General features: G+C 38.4%; 1 protein-coding gene across 1 annotated transcript in view; it reads right to left on the bottom strand.

The window, feature by feature from the left end:
• Positions 1–27,575, bottom strand: part of CNTNAP2 (contactin associated protein 2) — a 1,376,829-nt gene that overhangs the window by 167,702 nt on the left and 1,181,552 nt on the right. The window contains exon 17 of the mRNA XM_077159101.1: positions 2,381–2,617. Coding sequence (XP_077015216.1) covers positions 2,381–2,617 — 237 coding nt within the window. The remainder of the gene's footprint in view (positions 1–2,380; positions 2,618–27,575) is intronic.

Raw genomic sequence — 27,575 nt, 5'->3', positions numbered from 1 at the left:
GAAGGGTAAAGTTAACTCTTTAATTATTAGAAAGTATGGGCCATATGGTTTTCCCTCTTGTTTGCTGACTTCCTGATTCATTTGCTATTTTTCTGATAAGAAAAGTAATGTTTGAATTCTGAGTATTTGAAATGTATAAATGAGTATTACTCAGAAGAAACAAATCACCATGATCTAACCAAATCGAGCCACTCTATATTCACATTATTGTGTTTATTTTCCCTATTCACATTTTTTTTACAGAGCTAAGTTGATATTATAGATTCAAGGCTGTTTTTTCCTTGTTTAGTTTACATTATATTACATAAAATTTTTCCCATGTCATTACTCTTCATAAATATTACTTTTAATAGATATGTTATTCCATAGCATGGTGACCTCTCTTTTATTAGCCATTTTACTGGAGTTGAACTTTTAGGTCTTTTTCCAATTCTCACGTTTCATAAATAACACTTTGATGAACATCTTCATTCTGAATTTTGTCTGATTTTTGGCTTATTTCTTTAGGAAAATTTCTGAAAGGGGAAATCCTAGGGAACATATATATGTTCTTCTTAAACAACAGAACACAATGCAGTACACAGAGAGGGAGGTCAAAAAATTACTGTTTTTTTTTTTTTACTCAAGCTGAATTGGGTTAATAATAATAATTTTGGTTTCTATCATAGAAAACCTTGATTTTTAAGATGCTAAAACACTGAAATAGCTATCAAAAAGGCTAGAGTCTTAATTACTGAAGAGCAAGTAGAGATGGGCAGTGAGCGAGGCAATCTCCATATTTTTAGCTCATACAACTTCTCCTGGAAGTGAGTTAAAGAAATTTTCTCTCTGATAACATGCAAAAAATACCATTATTATTAGAATTAGTAATAAAAAATGATCTTCTTAAAAAATTTTAGTGTTTGAGAAATAAAGTTTCCAGAGAGGAAATGAGTCCCAATGTTTAGCAGGTTTATATACTTTAGGACTGCTTAGACTTATCTCATGTATCATCATTTGAAGATTCATAAGTCCATTTGCATAATCTCACCAGGAAGAACATTTTATTTGGACTTTTCTGACCCTCACTGGCTCACTGGATATTTGGAGATTGTTCTGGTTTGAAGATGTTGTGTATCTCAGAAAAGCCATGTTCTTTTTCCTAACCCAATTTTATGTGTGAAGACCTATTATTTAGGGTGGAAATTTTGATTGGATTGTTTCCATGGAGATGTGACACATCCAATTGTGGGTGTGTGCTTTTGGTTAGATGGAGGTGTGACCCTGACCATTCAAGGTGGGTATTTATTAGTTTATTTGATTAATTCAATTAGTCCTTTAAAACGGGAATAATTTTGGAGAAAGGTCAGAGCTGGTATAGACATAGACATTTGGAGAAGCTTGGAGTGCTGACAGAAATGTTTGGAGATCAAGACAGAAATAGTCTGGGTGCTATACATGGACACACAAAAATAGCCAGAATCTGAAGAGAAGAACTCTCCAGCCCCAGGAGATGTTAAGCTAAAAGGTGAAACCCAGAGTTTTGCTCCAGAGCAGCTAAATGTGGACCTACAGATGTTTAGAGGGGAAACCACTGAAAGCAGAAACTGGAAGCAACAGAACTGGGAACAAGGATTAGCAGATTCCAGCCATGTGCCTTCCCATATAACAGGCATCTACCTTTCTTTGGAGTCAAGGTATCTTTCTCTGAATGCCTTGGTTTGGGTACTTTTAAGGTCTCAGAACTGTAGACTTGTAACTTAACAGATTCCCTTTATAAAAGCCATTCCATTTCTGGTATATTGCATTCTAGCAGCATTAGCAAACAAAAGCATAAATGACACAGAGTGCTACAAGTTTAGATAAACCACTACTTTAAGCAACCCTTATGCCGGGGTTATATTTTATAAATGTTAAATCCTGGAAGAGTGTAGGAATGAAAATGTCTTTAATTTTCTACTTCTATTGAAAGTTCTTATGTTCTATAGGAGTCTACGGATACATTGTAATAAATCAGGATGATTAGATAATTTATATACAATTGATTTTGCTATTTCAAAGCTCATCTCTATTTAGTATAGTAGTGAATTTAGTTATTTGATGAGAATAAAAAATAATAATTATAAATACATAACCATCTCATATTCATGTGTAATGTGGTTCTTATAAAGAACTCAGCATGCTCTATCAACTTTATTACTATAACACATTGCTATGAAGCAGTCAACTGACAAGCTGTTTTCCTGACTTTCACATAGGGAAATGAGGTTCAAAAAAGTTATGTGACTTGTTCAAAGTCCTCTGGAGAATAAAAGACAAGTAAAGAAACATCCAGACTCTTCCTACAACATTCTGTCTACCCAATATCAAACAGCAGAAGATGAGGTATCTTTGTCCTTACCAGCGGGTTTGACAAGAACTGCCAAGAAGTCTGTAGTGTGAGAACTGACATAAAGGAGAATGCAGGGCGCTTTGGTGGTGCTGAAGCTGAAACTGAGGACCTCCCTGGCCAGGTCTGGGGTGGAGTTCTGTTGATCAGGAAAGTTTTCAGTTTTACTGGATGATTCTTTGGTACTGATCCCTGGTGCCTGGAAGTTATACCGTAGCCACATTCCCTCTTCAAAATATGCACCAACATCTGTTGAAAAGAAAAGGAATGAGAAAATTGAAAAATGTTGACAGTGACTACTGCTGCTACTTTTAAATTTGGGTGGACTGTTGATTTTATGGTGGCCTCTAGAGCAATTCATTGATGTTATGTCCTTTGCTCTAAAATGAGGATTTAGTCTGGGTAAACACCTATGCAAATGAACATTATTTCACCAACACGAATACTCTATCAAAACAAAACAAAACAAATATGTAATAGTGCTTAGAAATCTGTAAAATTAAAAAATAACAGTATATGTTAAGGTTGAAGATTGAATCATTTACCCTACAAAAGACATGTTCAAATCTTAATCTGTGGGTGTGACTCCCTTTGCAAATAGGACCTTTGGAAGATATTATTTGTTAAGGTGTGGCCAAATTGAGGTGAGTCTTAATCTGTATGATTGGAAGGCTTATGAAGAGAGGGAGTTTGGTTGCAGCCAGAGAAAGCTGCAAGAAGTCGGAAGTCAGGGGAAACCAGAAGGACAGTCATAAGAGATTACCATCTGACAGAAGTTGCAGGGAGAGAAGTAAACCAAGGAAACTTAAGGACTGTGGCAAGATAGCATCAGCACTGTACAACTTTTGGGAGAAAGCATGTCCTTGCCGACACCTTGATTTTGGACTTTCTGGCCTCTCAAACTGTGAGCCAATAAATTCCCCTTGTTAAGCCAACCCATGGGGGGGCAGCCCTGGGCAAACTAAGACAATTAAGAAACTTAAATCATACCAGAGAAACGTCCTGTTCAATACTCAGACCAAAGAGCTAATTTTTGCTGAAGAGAGATGCTGAAAATAAAGACAGTGCTATAACATAAAAACCAGTTTAAGGAACTTGTGGGGAGCCTCTTCCTTGAGACTGGATTTGCTTTGGATGCTCACAAGGAAAGGCCTTGATAAAATCCTCACTGTGTTCAAGAGGTTTTACATATAGTGTTTAAAATGATAAGATGCGAAGTTAGAGGAACCTGGATTCAAATTTGGCACTGCCATTAATTAGCTGTGTGGCCTTAGGGAAAGCAACTTAACCAACTTCTTTAGGTCCCAGTATTTCATCCACGAAGTGGAGGTAAAAATAATTGTTGTGAGAATTACAAAAGATAACATAAAGTAATTAGCATTTAAATATTATTATTAATAGAGTAGAAGAAAGGTCATTAACCCTTCATCAGCCATTTCCTATAGCCTAATCAGTGCTAATTGGCTTTTAAATTATTTCCTGGCAGACAAGCTCCTGCTCTAGCCTCCTCATTATTTGTTCACCAATATTCTAAAATCACCTCCTGACCACCTCCTGAGTTTATCTTGTCAAGATGTTTGGTTTTTTCATAGTTACTGTTTCAATTTACCTTTCTGAAAGCATTTTCAAACTTCATTGCCCATGGAACCTGTTCTTCTCACAACTCCTGACATTGCCCTAAATTAACACTATGCAGAATGTAGTTTGCAAATCACTATTCCACATTTAAATAGAATTCTTACATCTGGGAATTTTGAAGCTTGTACTTGTTAAAGAAGTCTAACATAGACTTCTTATAGAAACAGCAGAGCATGGTGGTTCAGAGATTAGTCTCTGGAATCAGACCCCCAGGGGTAAATCTTGGCCTTGCCACTAGCCAACGTGGCAAGAGTTAATGTGGGTCAATTGCTTGAAACTCTCTAGGCCTTAGTTTCCTTCTTTGGAAAAATGGGTCCTCACAGGTTGTTGTGAAGATTTGATATCCATGTAAAACATTTAGCCAGTGCCTGGAATATACGATAAATCCTCAATAAAGTTTAGTTAATTATTATTACAAAGACAGGTTATTATTTTCTATTGAGGACACAGAAGGACAGCTGCCCCCCCCTCAGCCTCCCACTGCACTCCTCTACACACATCCAATACCCCGAAATTCACCACGGCACTGTGAGAGATAGTCCACCACATATTGCTTCTCATTGATTTCTCATGAAAAGAGAATTCAGTTCTCTGTAGGTTTTCCATGATGGGCCATACTATTTTCCTCCTGACCCTCCCACTCTATGGACTTCTGAAAATGTGTGTGTATGTGACAGGGAAGCGTTGTGAAGATAATTGTTGGAGTTATGCTAATGGCATCTTGTGGGCAGGGGCAAGGACTGCTGAATGTCCTGCAATGCATGGATTGTCTCACACAATAAAGAATTGTCCTGATCAAAAGGCCAAATACATTCCTGTTGGGAAACACAGAATTAAACAAATATTTAATTCATGCTAGTCACTGCATCACCTACTGGGATATAAGGATGAATAAACAAAATCTCTGCCTTAGAGGAGCTTTTGGTGTAGCAGTGAGTGTGGGAGGAAGAGACACAGGAACAATTTGAATACAATGTAAGTCTTATCATGGTCTAATAAGCATGGTATGTGATAAGAACCTGTATCTCCCTGCATAGAGGATCATAAGTTAGCTTTTCCAGTTTTTGAGCAAATTCTATTGAGCTCTGACCATGTACTGGGCACTAGGCTGGGTGCTGAGGCTACATACCATGCTTTCAAGAAGCTCTTGTCTTAGAGGAAAATTTAAACTACAAATAGGCTATTAGAGCAGTGTGATATGTACAGTATTGGGTATTACAGGGGGGTCCTGGAACACAAGGGGGCATCAGCCCTATCTCAGCGGATTGGGACTTTTTTTCTGAATAAGCACACATCTAAGTGGGGATCCAAAGACATGGCAGGCAGTCACGTAAAGGTAGAGAGAAAGAAGACAAACCTTCTAACTGATGTAACAGCATGCAAAAAGATTGGAAGGGAGGGCCACAGTGGCTCAGCAGGCAGAATTCTCCCCTGCCATGCCAGAGACAGGGGTTTGATTCCTGGTGCCTGCCCATGCAAAAATAAAAGATTGCAAGGTGAGAGAGCCTGCAATCTGCAGCACCATGCCCCCTAAATGAAGTTCATCTTCTTTTACAGTACCATTCATTCAACACCCATTAGTCTCCCACTACATTTCAGGCTGTGTATTGGGGATTCGATGGTGAGCAAGATACAGTTGATCCTGCACTTATTAGTTCAGTATCTAGAGGGGCTGATAGACATTAGTAGGTCAGGCTGCCACGAAAGTGTCAAACAGATGGAAAACCCTTAGTTGGCAGCAGAGTATGATAGAGGAGCAGTTGGAGAGGTAGGCAGGGCAGGTTGCCTAGACTGAAGACACAAGGGGGTTCGCTTCACTAACCAAAGACATTCTTGCAGAGAATGTGTGGGTCATTATCTGATAACAGGTTAGAGCTGTGTAGGGAAAAGAAGTAAGTCTGGAATGAGGGTGTGGGTAAGGTTTGAGATCAAGGCCAGAGATTAAAACAAGTCAGAGAGGGACAGGAAGGGATGATGCACGGGGAAAGATACAGGTGTCAGGTACCTGAGATTCAAAATTGAGGCACAAAGAATCTGGGTCTAGAGCGAGGTTCTGGGCAGCAGAGGCTGAGGAAGCAGGCAAAACCACGGAGGCCACGAGGCACCTCAGTTACAGGTGCAATGCAACACTGGCAAGTACCTAAGCTTCCACGTGCCAGACTCTCTCCAGCTTTTCCACTCTCAGAGCCAGAACTGTAGTCAGAGGGCGAGCAGAAACAAGTCCCTGATGTTTCTCACACTATCTGGGAGCCTGTTAAAAATGTTGATCCCTAGACCCATTCCCAGAAATTAGCTCAGAGATTCTGGCTCAGAGGGTCCTGAGAATCAGCATTTTTAACAGGCTCCTCAGGTGATGCTTTTGCACACAAGGGTTTGAAGCCCTTGGACTATTAGCTGAGTGAGGATTTCAGCTGGTGGGGCAGGGAGCTGCACGGTTCCTGCCAGGGTTTGACAATACATGTCTATCAACTAAACTGGTGACAACCATTCCAAAGCAGATCATGACGAGAGATTTTAAAAGCTAAGGATTTTAGATAAACAAACCAAAAATATGCCACAGAGAACACTTTTGGTGTATTTTAGAGTCATCATTAAAAAGCTTGAAGGATTTATGTCAGTTTTGGAGGAAGGGATATACTATGCTTAAAAGCGTTACTCTGAAAGTACATCGTAAACCAGCTGTTAAACCAAGGCCTCCGTGTGCTGTGAATCATTTAAGGCTTGAAGTGACAGATTTACAGCTGTCATTTCATTGTTTCAGATTGTTTTAAGGAAATGCCAAACAGGGTACTGCAGTATCTTTTAGGAAAGCAAATCTCTTCCCTCTTCTGAATGTACAACTACGATGATGTTAATTTACCAAACACAAAAAGAACATGTTTTCCTTCATTAGATGATCAAAAATTATTGAGTTAGAATGCTTGGCTCAAGGTTTTTATACTAATAAGAGATAGCCTAAGTTTCACAATTTTCCTATTTTTGACAGAAAGAAATGGTAAGTTCTATGTCCATGTATTCTATGATAGAGTAGGAAAGAGATTTGTTGATTGACATCATGGTTCTCAAAACCTTAAAATACATTTGCCATCTCTAGACTTAGGATCACTAAGGTGGCAAAAGCTTGAAGTCATTGTCTTAATTATTAAGTCATGTGACTTTGTCTTAACAGATTATATGCAAATTATCCCTGGTTGAGGAAAAGAAGTTTGCAAATGTTTAGAATGAAATCCAGAAACCATCTCAGAATAATAGCATAAGGCTGTTCTTTCCCTTATCTAACCAAATCCCCGAGGCTTACAGTGAAAAGAAGGAAAAACAGCTGGCACTCACCCCTGATATTAAATTGCTTCTCAGCTTTTTCTTCTTCAAGTGAAATAACACGATTCCCTTTGCCTTTCCACTTAGGATGTGTGCTGCAACCTCTCTCTCTCTCTCTTTTCTAATGGACATGATTCTTTTTGTTCTCTGATTTCCCCGTGAGGATGAGGAATTGAAAGTCCCCGATTTACAAATGGGCTCTTTTCCAAAAGTTTATTTTAAAGTCAGGAACTTGCAATTTGAAAATATTTCCCCATAGAAACAATGTTTTAAATGGTGGTTAGTTTTCCAGGAAGGTCCACAAATGCTGAATCAGTCTGGCTGTGTAATAAAAGATAATTGAGGAATGCCATTGTGTATTAGTGATTAAACAGAAAAACAACACAAAAATCCAAAGGTTTAATTCTTATCGCGAGAACTCCAGGGAACGCTACTGCCATAAGGATTTTATTTAATTTATCCTTTTGTTTGGTGGTTAATGTTTAACAATTGGTCCTTGGGGGAGGGGGAAAGCCCTGATTTGTAGCTTGTGCTGATTTCTGTGGTGCATTGGCTTATTTCAATCTGCCAACATGACATCACTAGTTGTGGAGCTGAAATGTTCACAATCTGCTCTCACAGCCCCTATGAGCTGTTTGCAGCACCTGCTCTTCCTTCCATGCAGTCAAGCAGACAACATTTATTGTGTCCCTATTGTGTGGGCGTCCTTCTTTTTACTTTCTGCTGCAAACCTCATTATTTGCTTATGCCTTCCTGCCTTCCAAAGCGCTCTTCTACCTATTCCCCAACTGTCCCAGATTTTGAAAGCTCTGGGATACCTTCTACTAAAATCTACAGGGAACTGCTTGGGAGCAGAAACCACTCTAGGGAAAGCACAGGCTTATGCTCCAGGCTCAGGGTCATCAAACTTTTTCATGCCTGAATTCCATTGCCCAGAGTTATCAGTCTCATTAACTACTTTTTAATGTGTCATCTGCTAAAAGAGTTCAGTGAATGTCATGGTGTTCTGCTCCCTGGGAGCTTGGACCTCATTCCTCTGCATGCATCACGATTTTGCATTAGGCCTGGTTCTTTCCACCGCAATCTGCACGGCCCAGCTCTGTTTAAGCTTGTACAGGCAGAGCTCCCAAGGCCCTGCTATTTCGTAGCACGATCAATTTCTCTCCTGACCTTACAGTGGCAAAGTCTATTTTTTTCTTCCCAAGTGAATTACGCTGAATTTCTCTCCTGAATTTTTTATTCTGTTTGTTTGATGTTTTCCTCAATTTACTATAATCATTTGGACTAACAACATAGGTTCCGGGATGGGTTAATGTTCACCTCTGTTTGCCCAGATGGATAATGTCTATCGTAACCACTTTCCCAACATTCTCTCTAAAGGATGGGTCACTCCAGGTCAGTTTCTATGTAATAAACTTTTAAGTGTCAGACTCTGCACAAAGTAAAAGTTTAGCCTGAATGGCATGTGTTGCCCATGAGACCTAAGGGTAAGTACATTACTTGATACACATCACTAAACTATGTTGGGATGTGAGTTGATTGTGCAGAAGTCATGGGCCTTCTTTACTAGGGTCTTAAATGAGAAGATATTTTGCCTCTAGAATTTCCAGAGTCGTGCTTCTGAAACTATGTTAGCTAGTATTATTGGCATATGACAGTCTACAGGTTACAGTGCTGTTGGAAGTGCCATCCTCATCTGAGACATATAATAGGAGGTTAATGTTGGGCAGATAGAGTCCAGGAATCATAAACTGTGGGTTTAAGTTTAGGCTTTGCCACCAACTAGCTATGTAACCTTATCAGACAAGTCATTTAGTTGCTGTGGGCTTTTAAATCACTCCCATCTTAAAGAAATTCTTTGAATTTATATCTTCTTCTGGCTAGCATCAAATCTCTTTTTGATACATTCTCTCAAATATTTATTAAGTGTCTTCTATGAGCAATGAGTTACTAGAGATTTAGCAGTGAATAAATTACATTTTAGTAGTAACTTAAGGAGGATGCATGTAACTGGGCTGGGCATGGGGAGAGCATTCTAGAAAGAGAAAAGAGAATTGTACAAAGGCCCTGAGAAAGGAAGGGATATTGAAGGGCAATGCAAAGAAGGCCAAGATGGTTAAAATTCAGTGGAGAATGGTAAGGAGTGAGGCTAGAGAGAAAGGCAGGCATACTTTAGAGATTTTACCCTGTGCGTAGAAAACAATGGGTAACCTCTGAAGGATTTTAGGCAGAGGTGAGATATAATATGATACACAGTGTTTTTTTTTAATTGTAGAATTTGTAGGTTTACAGAAAAATCTCACGTAACATGCATAGTACCAAAAGATCACTCTAGTGAAGTGAATGGATTGGAGGGAGAGGAAAGGGGATATAGGTAGACCATGGGGGAAGTTATTATAATGGAACAGACTAAATATGGTGATGGTTTGGATTCACAATTAGAATAAAGAAACAGATAAGGGGTAAAATGGATAGGACTTGATGATAGTTTGATGTGGGAAGGTGAAGGAGGTGGATTAAAGGATGACTCCTGGCGTTCTGGTTGGATGGAGGTGATCAACTCTGAAATGGGGCACACAGAGGTGGGTTGATGGGATTGGGTTGTGGCAGGTATTAAGAGCTCAGCTCTGAACAGGTTAATTTCATGATGCCTCTGAGTCAGGGAAATAGAGATATCAAATAGGCATTCTAATATTTGGGGGAGTGATATGAGCTATGAATACATTCTAAAATCATTATTATAGATGGCATTCAACACCAGAGGCATGAATGTTATACTACCTAAGGGAAGTATATAAAGAGAACAGAGAGGTCTAGGACTGAGCCCTGAGAAAGGGAGGGTAAGTGGAAATGAGTATGTAAAGGAGCGATAGAGAGGAAAGAATCAGAATGTTTAAGAGGAAAACCTAGAACATGTGGATTTGTGAAGCCAAGGGAAGAGGGTTTTTCAAGAAGGAAAGACTGGTCAACAAGTTAGAATGTTCTTGGAATATCCAGTTAGATTTTATTTGCCTTACATGATTATTTGAGTCTTTTAAAACTGTCTTTGGCTTTCCTTTGACCTCTTTTAACTGTTCCTTGTCAGTCCTTTCAACTGGCTCCTCTTCCTTGGGTTATCAGGAAAATGTTGGCATACCCTAGGCTTTACTTTCAGCCCTCACTTCTTGTCCCCCTCTAAACCTACCACTTAAGAGAGCTCTATCTCCATTTCATGTATTTCCTGAATATCAGCTTCCCATCTGCAACCTCCTATAGGGAAAGTTCACTTAGTTCCTTCTTGGGAAATTCAAACTCAAGATGTACAAAATTGTATTTATCATCTATTATAAATCTGTTCCTTTCCCTGAATTTATCCTTTTGAGAAATGATGCACTATCTACTTGGTTACTCAAAGACAGAAAGCAGAAGCTACCTTGACTCCATTGCCTTGGGACTCTCTCTCTCTCTCTCTTTTTATTTTTTAGCTTTGAAATCAAAGTACTTTTATTGTTTTTTAATCATTGCAATTGACCTTTTTTCTTTTTTGTGAGAAATAACATATATACAAAAAAAAGCAATACATTTCAAAGCACATTGCTATAATTAGCTGTAGAACAGATTTCAGAGTTTGGTATGCGTTAAAATTCCACAACTTTAGGTTTTTTACTTCTAGCTGCTCTAAGATACTGGAAACTAAAAGAAATATCAATATAATAATTCAGCAATCATACTTGTTTGTTAAACCCAACCTTCTCTGTATAACTCCAACATCACCTTTGATCTTTCTCCCATTCTTTATTGGTATTTGGGCTATGCCTATTTTGACTTTTTCATGTTGGAAGGGGCTGTCAATAATATGGGAGAAAGCGATGAGCTATTAATGTTCTGGAGAGGCTGGCTTCTCTGCACTTCAGGACTTACCTGGTCCAGGGACCATCTGGAGGCTATAGTTTCTGGAAAGTTTACTACTGCATGGAACTTTTGTAGAATCCTATATAATGCCCTAGGTGTTCTGTAGAATTGGCAGGAATGGTTTTGGTTGGGGCTTGGCAAGCTATGATAGGCAGCAATACCTAAATGAAGTTTGCATAAAAGTGACCTCCAGAGTAGCCTCTTGACTCTATTTGAACTCTCTGAGTCACTGAAATCTTATCTGATATACTTCTTTTCCCCCTTTTGGTCAGGATGACATTTTTGATCCCATGGTGCCAGGGCCAGGCTCATTCCGGGAGTCATCTCCTATGCTGGTAGGGAAAATTTCACCCCTGGATGTCATGTCCCATGTAAGCAATGATTTCACTTGCAGAGTTGGGCTTAGAGAGAGGGGCCACATCTGAGCAATAAAAAAGGTCCTCCAGAGGTGACTCTTAAGCATATCTATAGGTAGGCTCAGCTTCTCCACTACTGTAACTATCTCATATCTGTTTTCTTCTCTGCATTGCCTCTGTCATGCCTCTAGTTCAGGCACTTAATGTTGTTCACTTTGACAGTTGCAGAGGCTTCTTAAGGGGTATTCTTAAATGGATGTCTTAGCATCCTATAATCTATCCTTCACAATCTTTCAGTGCAGCCTTTCTTACATACTAATTGGAGCACATCACTCCTAAAATTCATCCTTTCCTTAAAATTTGGAATATCACTTAGAGGGGATAGCTGGATATATTTCAGAGGCTCTGTAAATTCCCTCCCATCCAAAATTTAAGAAAAATAGCAAATGTTGATTCACTCATTATTCATTCAGAAATGATTTCAAAGCTTCCATGTGTTAGGCCCTGTGCTTGATGCTGATTCAATTTCCAGAATGATGTAATGAATTCCTTCACTTCCTGGACCTACTCTTTTCCCTGCCTCATTTCCTATCATTTTTCTCTGTATCCTCTGTATATGATCTAATCTGATTGGGCTACTTGTTTGTCCCACTTTGTTCCTCCTTCCCTTCCCTTACTCCTTTTCATTCTACTTCTTATTCACTCTTCAAGTCAGCATAATCAGCATCTCTTCTAGGAAGAATGCCTTTCCTATGTAGTGTGAAGAATTCCTCCTTCGGTGTGGCCAGTGCTCTTAATTTTATTCCTGCATGTATAACTTTATGGCATTTAATTTGGTAAACATTTCTTAGAGTCCTACTATATGCTAGGCCCATGCTGATAGCAAAACCAAACACGATGTAGACTTTTCCCTAAAAAAGTCATAGTTGGTGGGGGATAGAGTAAATTCATAATTATAATAGAATGTGAGATCTATAACAAATAGGAGTGTATAGAAAGGAGTAGCAGGAGAGAAAGAATAGCTCTGTGAGTGGAGTGTGGGAATATATATAGATTACTTCACTAAGAACGTAACACCTGGCTTGGGTATAGATGAATGCATAAGTATTTGCAAGGCAGACAAGGTAGGCAAGGGTACTCCAAGGGCAGGAAATTGCATGTACAAAGGCATGGGGCAGTGAAATAGCATGGTGTTCAGAATATTATAAGTCAGAGCTTGTCAACCTTACTTGTGCTTCTGAGAATTCAATGTCTGGGGATAACCCTTGGAAATTCTGATTTAATTGGTTTTACCATTTCTTCAGATTGCTCCAATGTGCAGCTAGGATTGAGCACTGCTGTTACAGGTAGTTGAGTATAGCTTGATATTAAATGGGGGCGATAAGTGGCAGAGAATGCTGCCCGAAAGAAGACAGGAGTGAGGCCATGAAGGGTATTGAATCTCTTGTGTTTTTAATTTTTAGGACAAAAAATATATACTTTGAAATAATTTCAAACTTATAGAAAAGTCTCAAGAATAGTAGAAAGAACTCCCATATCTCCCTTATTGCAGATTCTCTAACTTTTAACACTATACCACATTTGCATTTGTTCCCGCTCTCTCTCTCTCCACTACATATATACATATATATTACAAGCACAATATCTATATATCCACTTAAATATTTTGGAAAGCCATTCTGTGACTGTAGAAAGCCTTTTGCAAATAACCAGGCCCTATAGTAGGCCCATTGCTGACTCTTCCATACTAGGAAGAGAAAAGAGAGAGAGAAAAAAGACAAGCCGGGGATGAGGAAGTTAATGCTGTATTTATGCATCATTCGCCTTACCAGATTGTAAGACTTTGAAGGTAATAATGTATTTGTAACCTCAACCAGCACCTAGCCTACAGCAGGCACTCAGCAAATATTTTTTGATTTAAGTGGAATTGAATTTGAATTTCTTTGCAGCAATAATGTATTCTCTAACTAGTTAGCCCACATTGACTTTTCTTCGTGAAAGCTTTTCAGTTTAATTTCCATTGGAAAATGGGCTTCTTGAGCGAAATACCATTCCTTCAAATTAGAAAACATTATTATTTGTTCTAGTTTGCTAGCTGCTGGAATGCAATATACCAGAAATGGAATGGTTTTTAAAAAGGGGAATTTAATAAGTTGCTAGTTTACAGTTTTTAGGCTGTGGAAATGTCTATAGAAATGTCTGATCTAAGGCATCCAGGGAAAAACACCTTGGTTCAAGAAGTCCGATGATGTTCAGCGTTTCTCTCTCAGCTGGAAGGGCATATGGTGAATGTGGCAGCATCTGCTAGCTTTCTCTCCAGGCTTCTTGCTTCAAGAAGCTCCCCAGGAGGTGTTTTCTTTCCTCATCTCCAAACGTTGCTGGCTTGTGGACTCAGTAGTTCTCTTGTGATTCTGTTGTGGTTCTACAGCTCTCTCCTTGTTCTCAAAAGGAACTCTCTCTGAAATGCTACCTTTTTTATAGGATTTGTAAACTAATCAAGACCCAAGTAGAATGCGTGGAACACATCTCCATCTAATCAAGTTTAATACCCACAACTGATGAAGTCATATCTCCATGGAGATAACCTAATCAAGTTTCCAACCAATAATAATAAATAGGGATTAGAAAAAAATGTTGCTCTCACAAGATTGATTAGGATTAAAACATGGCTTTTCTAGGGTATATGAAATCCTTTATATATAAATCCTTTCAAACCTGTGCATTAGTTAAAATGGCTTATTAATTGTGATAGGAATGGTCTGGGCACAGCTTACCACCTTTACCTGTCACCCACAGATAAACTCTGTGCCCAGGACTAGATGGATTAATCTGGCACCTGGGATGAATGTGGGCTTGGAGTTGGAGCTCATCCCCTAGCAGATACAGGCCTGCTGTTCTTTTGCCCTGAGTATAGGCAAACATTCACTTGAGACAGTCTGGCTAAAGTATGAACACTTTCTGACACCTGGACTTACTCTGCTGGTATGCCTGTTCCTGGTGGGGACAGAGCAGCATCTTCCACTATGATACAAGAAGTATAAGTAGACCATCTCCCTGGATCAAGAATTGCTGGCCAGGGCCATGGTGGCTCAGCAGGTAAGAGTGCTTGCCTGCCATGCCTGAGGAACTGTGTTCGATTCCCGGTACCTGCCCATGTAAAAAATAAATAAATAAATAAATAAATTAAAAATAAAAAAGAATTGCTGGCCAAAGGGGATCAATACCCACTAGTGAAGCTGACCTTCCTCTATCTCTTTTCTATGTGAGTAAATGTTGTGTCATCCAGTGCCTGTATGAGTCATACTGTTGCTGGTGACCCTGACATCTGCAAAGCATGCTGCTCGTGGTGGCAGGCCCTGTTATGCGCTTTGCCCTTATGCAGTGAGGCCCCTTCCCTGGAGCTGCTAATAGGTGCCTCTCTTTCTTACTGACAGTTGGGCCCAGCGAGCAGGGTACTGACATAAATTAAAGTGTTGCTAGATGCATTTAGATTAATATATTCAAAGCAATTGAATGATTTACAGCTTAGCAGACGTAATTTCTTCTGCTGTTTCTCTTTTATATTGGGTTAGTAAACAAGAACATATTTAGACAGAGGTTGGCCAATTGCTTGATCAGCTTTAATAGAAAAAGTCCCCAAATTAGTGCCTTGGCTTCATTTTACCTCTGTTCTGCTAACTTGATAGTTTGCAATGAATTTATAGCTTTTCGGGATTACATTGTTCATTTTATTATGTGTTTATTAGTGAAATTAATTAATTAATATTTGTTCCAGATACTCGGCTGTTTCTACCCATTCTGATAAGTAGTAAAATGCTTCTCCTTTGCTCTCTAGTTTACACTGAGCATTCTGTATTTTCTTGTTTGCCCAGACGATCTGTTTGAGCCACATAGAATTCCTTAATCCTCAAAGGTCCTTGAGGACAAGAATCATTTTAAATTCACTATTTACCTCAGAGAAGGAGGCACTCCTGGGAAGTTTGTGGATTTAGTGAATATGCCCTTGAATTGGAGCCAGATACACATATACATGCCCAAGGGAAAGGAGCTTCTATTGCTGTCCCACCCTTTACCAGCCACAATGAGCACTTTTAATATATTGTCTTATTTAACTTAATAAGCAACAGGAACACTTTTGAGGTAGATGTTATCATTCCTATTTTTCAGATAAGGTAACTTCAGCTTAGAGGAATAAAGTAAACTTGCCCAAAGTTATCCCAGCGAATCAAAGAGTGATTTAATCAGTGATTAAAGTGATAAAATTCTGGTTTCTCCACCAGCTAAGACCTTATGTGGCATAAATACTAAAATTAAGCCCCAATATTATGTGTTGCCTTGACATCAAGGGAAACTGGGAGGTCTTTGAATGGCCTAACTGCAAGTTCCCCTACACTTTCTGCTCTCTTGTTATTTATTTTTTATCCATATTTTTCACTCATCTGTCTACATCCTAGATAAAAGGATGAGCACGCTCTTTGGTCTTGAGGCTGTGTTGACCTGAGCTCTTTGAGAGCTGGGTTGGAATAAGGTGTCACCTCACTCTTTTGTTACTACAAAGCCTGTCTCCCACGGTTCTCTGTTGTTCACTGTGCTTCTGAGGACAACCCCTGTGAGGCTGTATGTGGGATGCCATGTCTTCCTCCCCCTCAGGTGAGCAAATGGGACTAATAAACTGCTGTCCATTTCACCTCTCCAATGTCAGGTGTCGGGTGCTTAGCCATCCCCATAACCCTAGGATTATGGAAATCTCTCCCTCACCAATTGGGTGAGAAGGACGAGATTAAAACTTTTTAATAGGAAAGAAAACCCAGAAAAATCCACCAATGCCTTATCACTTACGATAAACATTTAACTTTAAAAGACTTTATGTTTTGTTTAAAAATGACTGTACCTGAAAGTCATGATCAACTACAAGATTTAAGACATGCATGAATATTTCTGGAAATCCATACTCGTTTCCATTTGTTGATCATTATAACAAAAGTAGGGCATATCTTTTGAAATAAGTTATTTGCCTTGACCAAGGAAAATAAATGAAACTATGGATTATAACTTTGCTTGTTCTTCCTTATCTTGGACATTTTATCTATGTGATTATTTTATTTGGTATATTAAGCCTTGTAATTTGTCAAAATGTTCTAACCTAGCACTGAACTGTCTTGCAGTCACCACAAACAGTCCTCAAACCGGCTGCTATCTCTATAGAACATGCCACACTCCATTTGGATTTTTAATGCGGATCACAGGGTATCACTCATCAAATGGGAAATAAACTCATGTGGGCAGTTTTGATGGTTACATAAACATAGAGTGATTGGAAGAAACTCTTCCAATTTTCTCTCTTAAATGGGAGAAAAAACATGAAGAATTATAAGCTAATGCAATTCTATTTCATGCAACCCAACAATTTGGTCATTTCCCAGCAAAGTTATCTGAGGTCTCAGGGTTTCTGGACTCTGAGTAGGTAGGCCACACTAAGACTCTTGAAAAAAGGACTTTTACTGAGAGCTATTTAAGATGCCATGCAGAGTCCAAGAAGTGGGAAAAGATTTCCAGGCCAGGAGCTGCCTTCACATGGAGTCTGAATATCTGTGACTGATACTCCTGCCAGACACTGGGCTGTTCTCCTGGTTGGCAGTGATGCCCCCCTGGCTTTTGCTTTGCACTGAATATCACTTGTTTCTGTGAGAACTAGACTAAAACATCCAATATTATAAGAAATAAATTTAAAATACAATACACTTCCTAAGACTTTCTTACACTAAACTACAATGGGCAGTTCACAAATATGCCTATTAGTCAAGACCATGAGTTCCTTGAGGGCAAACATTGTGTTTTATCTGAGTTTGTATCTGCAGAGCCCAATGCAACAGCTGGCACATATTTGGTATTTGATACAAATTTGTTGAATGAATGAACGAGTGAATGAATTGAGGGTATCAGGAAACTGTTTAATTGTATCCATACTTATTTGGAAGTAGAGCCCCTAACCACATCCCCAAAAGGAAAATGAAAGACATGTTGAGGATAGATTTCTGTCACCAACTGTAATTCTTGAAGAATAATTTCTCCAAAGGAGATCAAATACAGGGTAAAAAGCAAAGATTCACCTCAAAGAAACTAAGAAATAATTGGCTACCAGTGCATCCTGAGGAAAATAGTTTCAGGATTATGAATTATCCAGAGTTCCTGAGAAATGAGGTTGTCATAAAAGTTATTTATCCTTTGTCTGTCTTTTGGTGGAAGGGGCTGAACAAAAGAGAAAGACGTAAAAACAGCATAGGAGAGTGGAAAAAGAAGAATGAACTTAGGTCACCCACTTTATCATGTTATTGCACGTGGCCTTCCACTGTTAGATTCCTTACGCCCCCACCAGTGACATCCCTCTTGAAATTTCCATGCTGTGATATTTTTGTAATTTGTCTGAGGAAATTTAGACCAGGGGCATTTGCCAGATCCCCCTTTCCTTCCACTTCAATGAAAACAATATTTTAAAGTGAGGTGACGGCTTCAATTACAAAACTGACAACTAATATCTTCAGTATTTTTTCCCCCGTATCAGCAGCTTTCCCCTTCCCCTTGCAGATTTTTTTGGGACACCAAATCTGGGGTAAAAGAACTGGATTTACTCATTTTTGTAAGGAATAAATTAATTTCCATATGAAATAAATTAGTCGCAAAAGGCTTTCTACATGGATCTCTCTCATGCATTCTCTATGTACATAAAATCAACGTCAAAATGGTTTCTAAGAAAAGGCGTTTATGCATTTCCAGAAAATATGTATTACGTGTGTTTAATTTCTCCTCAGAAAATACGTGTGTTGGTACATGTGCTGGTGCACATACTTTCTGGAATACTCAAAATGGTTTTCTGGAAAGCATTTGTTTAGTGACGTGCAATGCCCTGGTCTGCCCGAGCATTTGCCTCATTGACCTGTCCTCCAGACACAAAGGGATCTGCAAAAGCAGCCTACAGTGGCAGCAGAGAGGCCAGTGCAGGGAAGGGCTGCATTGCATGTGAAATGCTGCGATGGATGGCGGAAAGGATTCCCCAAAACAGCTTTGTGCTATTTTCAGTACCCAGCCCAATTGTTTAAAGAAACACAATCTGGGGTGGGCCACGGTGGCTCAGCAGGCAAGGATGCCTGGGTTTGGTTCCCGGTGCCTGCCCATGTAAAAACAAAAGGGGGGTGGGGGTGGGGGGTGGGGGGAAAGAAACACAATCTGAAGGCTCAGGTTTCCAGGCTTCAAGGCTTTGATCTTATGACAAATGCAGAAGATCCTGCCTCAGGATATGGAAATTCCCCCTGTTCCCAATTCAGTCATTTGTCTTTTTTTGTTTGTAGAATTTCTCCCCTACAAACACAGCTCAGCAGCCATGTACTAGATATTTGACTATAAGGGTTTTCTCTCTATTGTCATTTTTTTTGTTGTTGTTCCATAGTTTGGGGGAAGGTTTAATATAATCACTTATTTCTAATTTCTTATTTTTCCATAGCCCAAGGTGTAAAGATATATCTGGGCTACAAATATCTTTGTTCTAATGGTGCTTTGGGTTTGGAAATAACGGTGAAAATGAATGATGATTTAACATGTGTGCCGCATGCCCATCCCCGATTTTATTCTATTTGGAGATTTAGAGACAACAAATCAGAGGAGAGCAGAGAGTGGGAAGCTTAGTTGCATACAAAACCAGTTTGAACTTAACTAGGTTGTCTCTTGAGAACCAGGGAAATAAACCATGGGCCTTCCATGTCTATGAAAAAAAGGAAACCTTCAAAGAAAAATGAATGAATTCAGGAGTAATTTTTTTTTTTTTTGGCATGGGCAGGCACTGGAAAAAACTCCTTTTTAAAAAGTCAATTTTTGTGCTTGGCAATTGGAAAAAATGAGACAAAATGATGCGAAAGTTAAACTTTAAATTTTGAGACTGATGAGCACTGAGATGATGGTTATGAGGTCAGAAGGTGGGAAGACTCAAAGTCAGATGTAAACAGCAAGATAAATACAAAGAAAAGAGGAGTTTAATTGGAGTCTAAGCATTTTAACACTTCTCCTTTTTTTCTTTCTTGGGTTTTAGCCAATACCTGTGTACATTCCTTTTCAATCATGATACTTAGTGAAGGCACATGGTTCCCAGAGCTTTGATCATCAAAAACACCCTTTCCAAATGACATTTTGCCTTTTAATTATTTTATAGTTATGGTTGACTATAAGTGACATTCACAGAATTTATTTGCAATCAAATGACAGAAGCATAATGTAAAGAAAACTCAGGAACAGTCAGGAAGATGATGAATTTCTGCATCGCTGTCACTGAGGAGAATTGGGCATCATTACCTACACCAACGCACATCACCTAAATCCCAAACCAAAGCTCAAAACCAATAACAATAATGTCTCCTATTTACTGAGAGTTTAGAACTCTGTTATTTGGCCTCAAAACACTGTGAGGTAGATGTTGTTCTCAAAATTGTATAGATGAAAGAATGGACAGTCAGAGAAAATAAATAATCTGTCCATGGTCATGCAACTAGAAAGGCCTTACTTAAAGGTGCTATGTGGAATTGCCTTTCAATACGCTCTCACTTTACCTGGAGGTAAGAAATACGTCACACTTTTCTTGGAAGAAAGATGTAGAAAAGCAATTTAGCATTTTTCTTTTATAAATTTCTCTGGAGGGTGGTGGGATGGGGAGGTTTGTTCTGAAGGTTTGGGGGACAGAGGGCTATGGGTCCCGTGAAAGAGGAGTTGTTGCAATGCTGTCCAGGGCTGACTAAAAGAAATATAATGTGAGCCACTTTTGTAATTTAAAATTTCCTAATAGCTACATTAGGAAAGTAAAAAGAAAACAGTGAAATTAATTTTAATAATGTATTTAACTTGGCATATCCAAATACTCTCATCTCCATATGAAATCTACATAAAAGTCATTAATGAGACATTCACAAATTGTTTTTTTGTCCTCTTGGCCTAAGTCTGAAAAATCCACTGAGTGCTTTACGCTTATGGCACATCTCAGTTTGAACTAGCCCATTTCAAGTATGCAACAACCACATGTAACTAGTGGCTACCATACCGGACAGCACAGCTATAAAGTTTAAGAAGGGGAAACTAAATTTGCCAATGTCAGTTGCCTTCGCCAGCCTCTGGAGAAGTGCTTTCTATATATCCGTTAGAAATATCTCGGAAGCCTTTCAACAATGCAGAGTCCTTTAAGCTGTCCCAAACCACTAAATTAGAATTTCTGGGAGTGGCCTCTGGACATGCCTAAGCAAAGAAGGATTTGAAATCACATATTTCCAGTTTAACCCTCTGTGAGTAAACAACGATCTGAACTTGTTTGAAATAAGCATTTTACATTTTTCTTTCATGAAACTGGGGAGATGATACATGGAAGATTCTTGCACTTAGGGCTCACCATTTCTTTCTTCCTATCAGAAATGTGAGTAGTAGCTTGGAAAATGTTTTGTTTTTAGCTTCTCTAGGTTTATTAAACAGTGCAATGGATAGAGGAGTTAATTTAGCCAGAGTGAACATTTAAAATAGTATGTCATGTCATGTCACAGACTTGCTCACAACCCTCTGATGGATCTCCATCTCACTCTGAGCAAAAACCAAGTCTTTACAATGGCCCATCATGTCCTGCGTACTTTGAACCTCTTCTCCCCATTCCCTACTCCATTATCTCTTTAAGTCCCCATTGCCCGCTTATGCCACTCCATTCTCAGTGGTATCCTTGTATTCTCTGTGCCTCCACATCAGACCAATTTCTGGATGGGGCCCTGGCATCAACATTTTGAAAAAATTTCCTTAGAGATTCTCATATACTAATGAGAATGAGAAACACTTATCTAGGGCAATGTGTGGATTGCACTGCTTTTAGACCATCCTCCTAAACATAGCTGGCTTCAGTTAAACATTAAGCAGCATGAGATTAAAGGATACTTTTATCACTACATTTATTTATTGAATGCATAAAATCTATGAATTTTTAACCATCTGCTAAGACGAGAGTAGGGTTGCAATATTCTCATGAAAGGTCAGGCACCTAACATGACCACTGCACATTAATATGTAGGTGGGCAAAGGGAGTATCCAAAAGAAAGAAAAAAAATTTCCTCAAAAAATAATCATCATATGCTATCTTGGCACAAGACTTGCAACCATGAGCCAGGGTGAAATTATCACTCTTTTAGTATTGTATTATATTAGTAGTATATTATGATATACAAGCAAAACATAATTATGTGATTATGAAATATTTTAAAGGTATTGTGGCAGACATTTCATGCCTCAACTAGTAAGGAAAGTCTCAATAAAGCTCCTATAGGAGGAATAGTTTTAAGTCATAAGGGAATTAATAATCTACATTGGAAATTTGGTTATGTAGAAGCCCCCCAGGTCACGTTTTCACAATCATGATTATCCTGTATAAAACACTTCATAGATTTTTCACTTCTTAGGTAATATCCTCTTCAGCCTATAACTTTACAGCAAATTGCTATGACCTGCCCAACCCCAACTAAAGTTTCTAAAGAAACAGGACAGAGGCTGAAATCTGCCACCACCATAGTGGTGGTCCTAGTAGCAGGCAATAGACTTGGTTGCTATATAACTGGATGAAATCCTTTGGAGCCCAACCACCATTAATCTTATCAGCCAACCTGATATTGGTCCCTCACTATGGCAGTCAAGAGTCTCATTGTAGTTTCTGTCAGGTCAAGATTTGGGCATGTAAAGCACACGTGGGTTCAGATTCAGCAGTTCCAGCTAGAAATAACTTTTCCGCCTTTCTAGGGCTTCGGGGAAAACTTGAGTGATGACTTCACACATTGAACATGCAGAATTAAACTCGATCATGCAGGATGGAGGGGAAACTTTGAAAGGTGACTGATATGGAGCATAGTTTTAAATGGTTACATGTTTTAAACTACTTTGTTAAGCTGCTCCCCTGTCCATTAGATTTGATTTCAAGAGGAAGTTGACCTAACACTATGACAAGAATCAGCTGATAGAATACAAGGCTGAAGCCCATCAGGATTGCTGAAATGCTTTGCTTTGATTTTGATTTTTGTATGTGTGTAACTGCTACAATCAGAACAATAAATTTGGCCTTGAATGAGACGTCTTATTACTGGCTGAGGCATAAATTGTTTGAACTCCAATGTATTTTATACATTGACTGATATTTTGCTGTGAAAAAATGTTAAGAAACAATGAATCAACATGAGCTTTGTTTCTGTGATTTAAAAGAATTGTTCTCAAGAGAGTTTTTTTTTGTTGAGTGACTATTTTGGCACTGTTGTGGGTTTTCTTAAGGCTCTTTATTTTGTTTCTGTTAGAAATTATGCAATGCATCAAATGTCTTGCATTGCATTTAAAATAATAATTATCAATATTTAAATAAATAATCTTAAATAATTAGAGGAAAATTAGACTCTTTGTTCCAGTAATTCTGATAGACCTCAAAATGAAACTAGGTCCAATTTATTATTATTTTTTTAAATCCATATTTTTGGCCAAGGACCCCACACATTTCCCATGCTAGTACAATTGAATGCTATTTTAAGTGACTTTGTACTAAGTTTTCAGGGTAAAGAGAATGATTTTTGTCCCTTGTGCATATTTTGTGATGTACATTCACTTAGTAGTACACATATAAAATTAAAATGAAAATATAAATAAGAGCATAATAATTGGGACTCATGCTTAACATGTGGTTTTGTTTCCTTTTGGTAACACACAGTCAAGGAATTAGAATAGCACAGTTTAGTAAGCCAGAATCTCAGCTCTAACAGGGTCTTGAGCCAGTACCCTGCTGCCAGAAGTTAGACTTTCCTGGAAGAGCATCAGTGATTAGCTCTGAATATCACTGGCTCTCACATTTCTACTGACTGTTTTCTCCCTTCCTGCCTGAAAGAGCATCTTATTACCTCCTGAAGTGGTTAGAGGCATAGGCATTAGAGCGAAATTGTCTACATCAAATCCTTGCTCTGCCATTTCCATATATGACCTTGATCCCAAATGCAAGCCTGCCAGTCACCATCCAGTGCCTAACCCACCTTCCTTCACCATCGGCTACAGTGTTGCCCCAACTTTCATTCTCAACCCACACCTCCTTCTAAAGGAGAAGGGTGAGTTTCCAGACCCAGCTCCTCTCCGTTCATCTCAGCCTGATGCAGTGAACTCCCCCATGCCTGGTCACACCAGGAATTAGAAAAGTCTTATTAATGGTTGATTTATTTCATTTGGAATTTAAAAATGAAACATTTGAACCATATTTTCAAGGCATCGTTTCTTTTTCTGGGTCTTGACATTAAAATAAATTTTTAGGGATTTTCATTTATGATTGCTCTTTGGGATCAGAAGCCAACCGATCCTGAAATTGGTCAGCTCTGGGAAGATTAATCTTATATGTGTGTGGAAGTGGGGAGTTCTTCTAGAAGTTCTTTAAATATGCTATTTGTGCTTTTGCTTTCAATTAGTGTTTGCAAAGCTAACAGTGACCCGGAACAGTGATCAAAACAAAACTGATTAGATTTGACAGATCAAATGTAGAAGTGGATATTCTTTTTTGGAGACGTTTCTAAACTCCCATTGATGTTCTGTGATCAGCAGCTTACATCTGTAAGGATGTGTGCTCTGAATTCTGAACAGTCCCCTTTTTTCTCTTCATGGTCTTTGTGGTTCAACTGCTCAGGAAATAATAGTGATTTTTTCAGAAAGGAGTTGTTCAGGACACAAAGAAAATGGAGAAATAAACGTGATCTTCAGGTGCCTGAAACAATTTCATACAATAGTCTCAATTGAAGGATATATTAAATTCTGAATTGCTTTATTTAATGAATATCACAGCCTTGGATTTCTCCCATCACTGTATATTTTAGATTTAAAGAAATTGCATCAAAGCAAAAAGCAGGAAAAGTCTGTGGTGTTTCATTGCCCAGAAACACAACTGAAACAAGATCAATTGCATTTAAGTGGGATGTTCATATAATTTGGAAAGCTAGTCAGAGTTTAGGTTGTGAATCTAATGCTATGGGTAAGGGAAACTATGAAAGATTATCCAAGATTTGTCTGGAAATAACTTTCACCACTTTCATTCTGTTTAAAAATTTGTTTTTTCTTTTTTTCTCTCTTCCAATTTCTTCCAGGGCAGGGAGCTCACATTAAAAATAAATGTTTCTAGAACTACAAAATTCAGTTAAAGAGCTATTTGTAGAAAATGCTCATTCATCAAATATTTATCAAACACCTATTTCGACCTAGTTGGTGCGCTTGGGACTAGGGATGAAAAGATAGCAGCCTCTGCCTTTAAGGACAGGGGACAATGTGACAGTTGCCACAAGAGGTGCAAATGCAAAAAAGAGAAAAGAAAGCCAAACCTATTTCAGGAATTCAGAAGAGATAGTACTTGACCTCATTATTGTAGGAGGAGTCACTAGAGTCCTTTCTGCCAATTAAATGGGTGTCACTGAATGCTTCATGTGCTCAGTGAGCGTATAACATGTGGCCTTTGATCTAAAGGACATGACAGGATAATTGGGGAGATAAGACTAAAACACAGGAGGTAAATATGAACGTGATATGTTTGTTACTAAATGTTGAATGCTTTTACATGTAGTGTAGACCACTCCAGGCTGGTGTAGTCTTAAAAGACATCTTGGAAGAAGCTGCATTGAAGCAAAGTCTCTAAAGATGAAATAACTCTTGAGCAGGTAGAGGCAAATGGGACAGATAATCCAAGAGGAGGGAATGGCAAGAATGGAATCTGAAATGAAAAGTAGTTGACTTGGAACAGCGAAAGGTTTGAATGAACGAGGATGGAATGTGTTTGTGATGAAGAATGGGAAATAAGATGGGGCCAATCCAATGACAAGCAGAGGATGTATCTTGGCTAATAGCAAGAGATAAGGCTAAATAAGGAGTCTTGGCTATATGATGGAAAGGACTGGCCAGCCAAGCTGAAGAATGGCATGGTAGAAAGCACAATAGACTAGGAGTTAGAAGACTGGAACTTTGGTCTAGCCTCTGTGACCACCAGCTATGGGAATCTTTTCAGGCATCAGAGTCCTGTCAGGGTTGCATTAGACTTTCATGGGCCCCAAGCACCTTTGACTTCATGGGCCCTTTCCTCCACGAAAAATCCTTAAAAGTTATATTTTATGACTACGTTGGTGTTAAGATGAATATATTAATATTGTATATTAAAATATTTTCTTCAGTGTAAACATTTATTTTTTTCTTCTCATTTTAAAAGATATTAACAAGTTTTGTTGGTCCCTAATGCATTGTAGGCACTGTGCCTATGCTAGCTAATGGCTAAGTCGGCCCTGTGCCATGAGGTAGAATGGCACAAGACTCTAACATATCTACTTTATTATAAAAGTCTGTGATTCAATACCCAACCTCTCAACCTGTATAGTAGGGTCAGGCTGGTAATTTCAGCATCTTAATATTATATCTGAAAAGAGTACTTTGGGAAAGTTATTTCTCAGAAAATGGACAATGAATGGGAATATTTTTTGCAATTTTAAAAAAACTAGGTGAAAATTCTCTTGCCCCGAAGTGTGTTCATCAAAAGAAGTAAAAAGAATCGTCATTTCTCCAAGAAGAATGGATCTGGATTGAATTTTAAGAAGAAATACATCCTTAGCTATAAAAATTTCAAACAGCACCAAAAGATGTAAAGAACTTAGTCTCCCATGCTGCCTTCACAGGAAAAAATTAGTCATAATTCATAAGAAAATAATAGGAGATAGAAACTGAAACAGAAATAAAGGAATTGCCAAACTTTGAGTAAACTAAAGTTCAGAAAATATAATTTCACTTTTTCTTCTCTCATTCTGATCCATATTTCACTGTATTTAGCAGGTATGTTTCCAAATTTGTGGTTGTGGAAGTGGATGTTTCCATGTTTCATTTAAGAGGGATTTTTTTAGTCTTCATTTCCTTCTTTTTGTTATTAGCAGCAGACTTTAAGGGAAGGGAATAAAAAGACCTAGATTTTCATGTGATAGTTTCAGCAAACATTTTAAAGTGGTATTAAATTTGTCAATTTTTATGAATATGACATGAATAGCTTAAGAACTCATATCTTTGCCATATCATCCTTTTATCTCTCTTTGTCTCTCTCTATATATATATTTATCATTTACCTATCATCTATCTGTCTATCTATTTATATTTATCATTCATGTTCTGAACACTTTCGTGTAGGTCATACACATCATGCTCCTTGAATACTTAATACTGCCATACACATTTCCTATGAACAAGGATATTCACTAATGTAAACATCTTTTTTTTTTTTTTATATACATGGGCAGGCACCGGGAATCGAACCCGGGTCCTCTGTCATGGCAGGCAAGTGTTCTTGCCTGCTGAGCCACCGTGGCCCACCCAGTGTAAACGTCTTAAGTACAGTCATCAAGTTCATGAAATTTAACATTGACATAAAGTTTACAGTCTATATCCCAGTTTATCACATGCCCCAGTAATTTCCCTTTCATCCTTTCTCCTCCCTTGCTTAGATCTCATCCAGGATCATGTTTTGCATTTAATTACAATTGTCTCTTTATTTGCTGTTTTTTTTTTAATTGTGGGAACATATATACAACCTAAACTTTCCCAAACATATCATGGAATGGGATTAATCATATTCACAATAGTGAAGAATCCTCACTACCTTCCATTACTAAAACTTTATCACCCCAAATATCAAAACTGTATGTACTGTGCATTAATTCTCCATTTTCACTGCACACCCCACCCCCAGCAACCTGTACTTTAATTTCTATCTAATTGAGCTTTCATATTCTCCATTATTTTCTTTGTGGTTACCATGGGCTTACATTTAACATCCTAAATCTACAGCAATCTCATTTGCTTTGATACCAACTTAATTTCAATAGTATATAGAAACCATGTTCCTAGAACCCTCCATTCCCCTACGTTTATTTAGTTCTTGTCACATGCTTATACATTATGAGTCCAAAACA

This window comes from Tamandua tetradactyla, chromosome 1 (genome assembly GCF_023851605.1).
Source record: "Tamandua tetradactyla isolate mTamTet1 chromosome 1, mTamTet1.pri, whole genome shotgun sequence".
NCBI lineage: Eukaryota > Metazoa > Chordata > Mammalia > Pilosa > Myrmecophagidae > Tamandua > Tamandua tetradactyla.
Note: the sequence above shows the minus strand (reverse complement) of the source record. Positions and strands in the feature narration are given on the sequence as shown.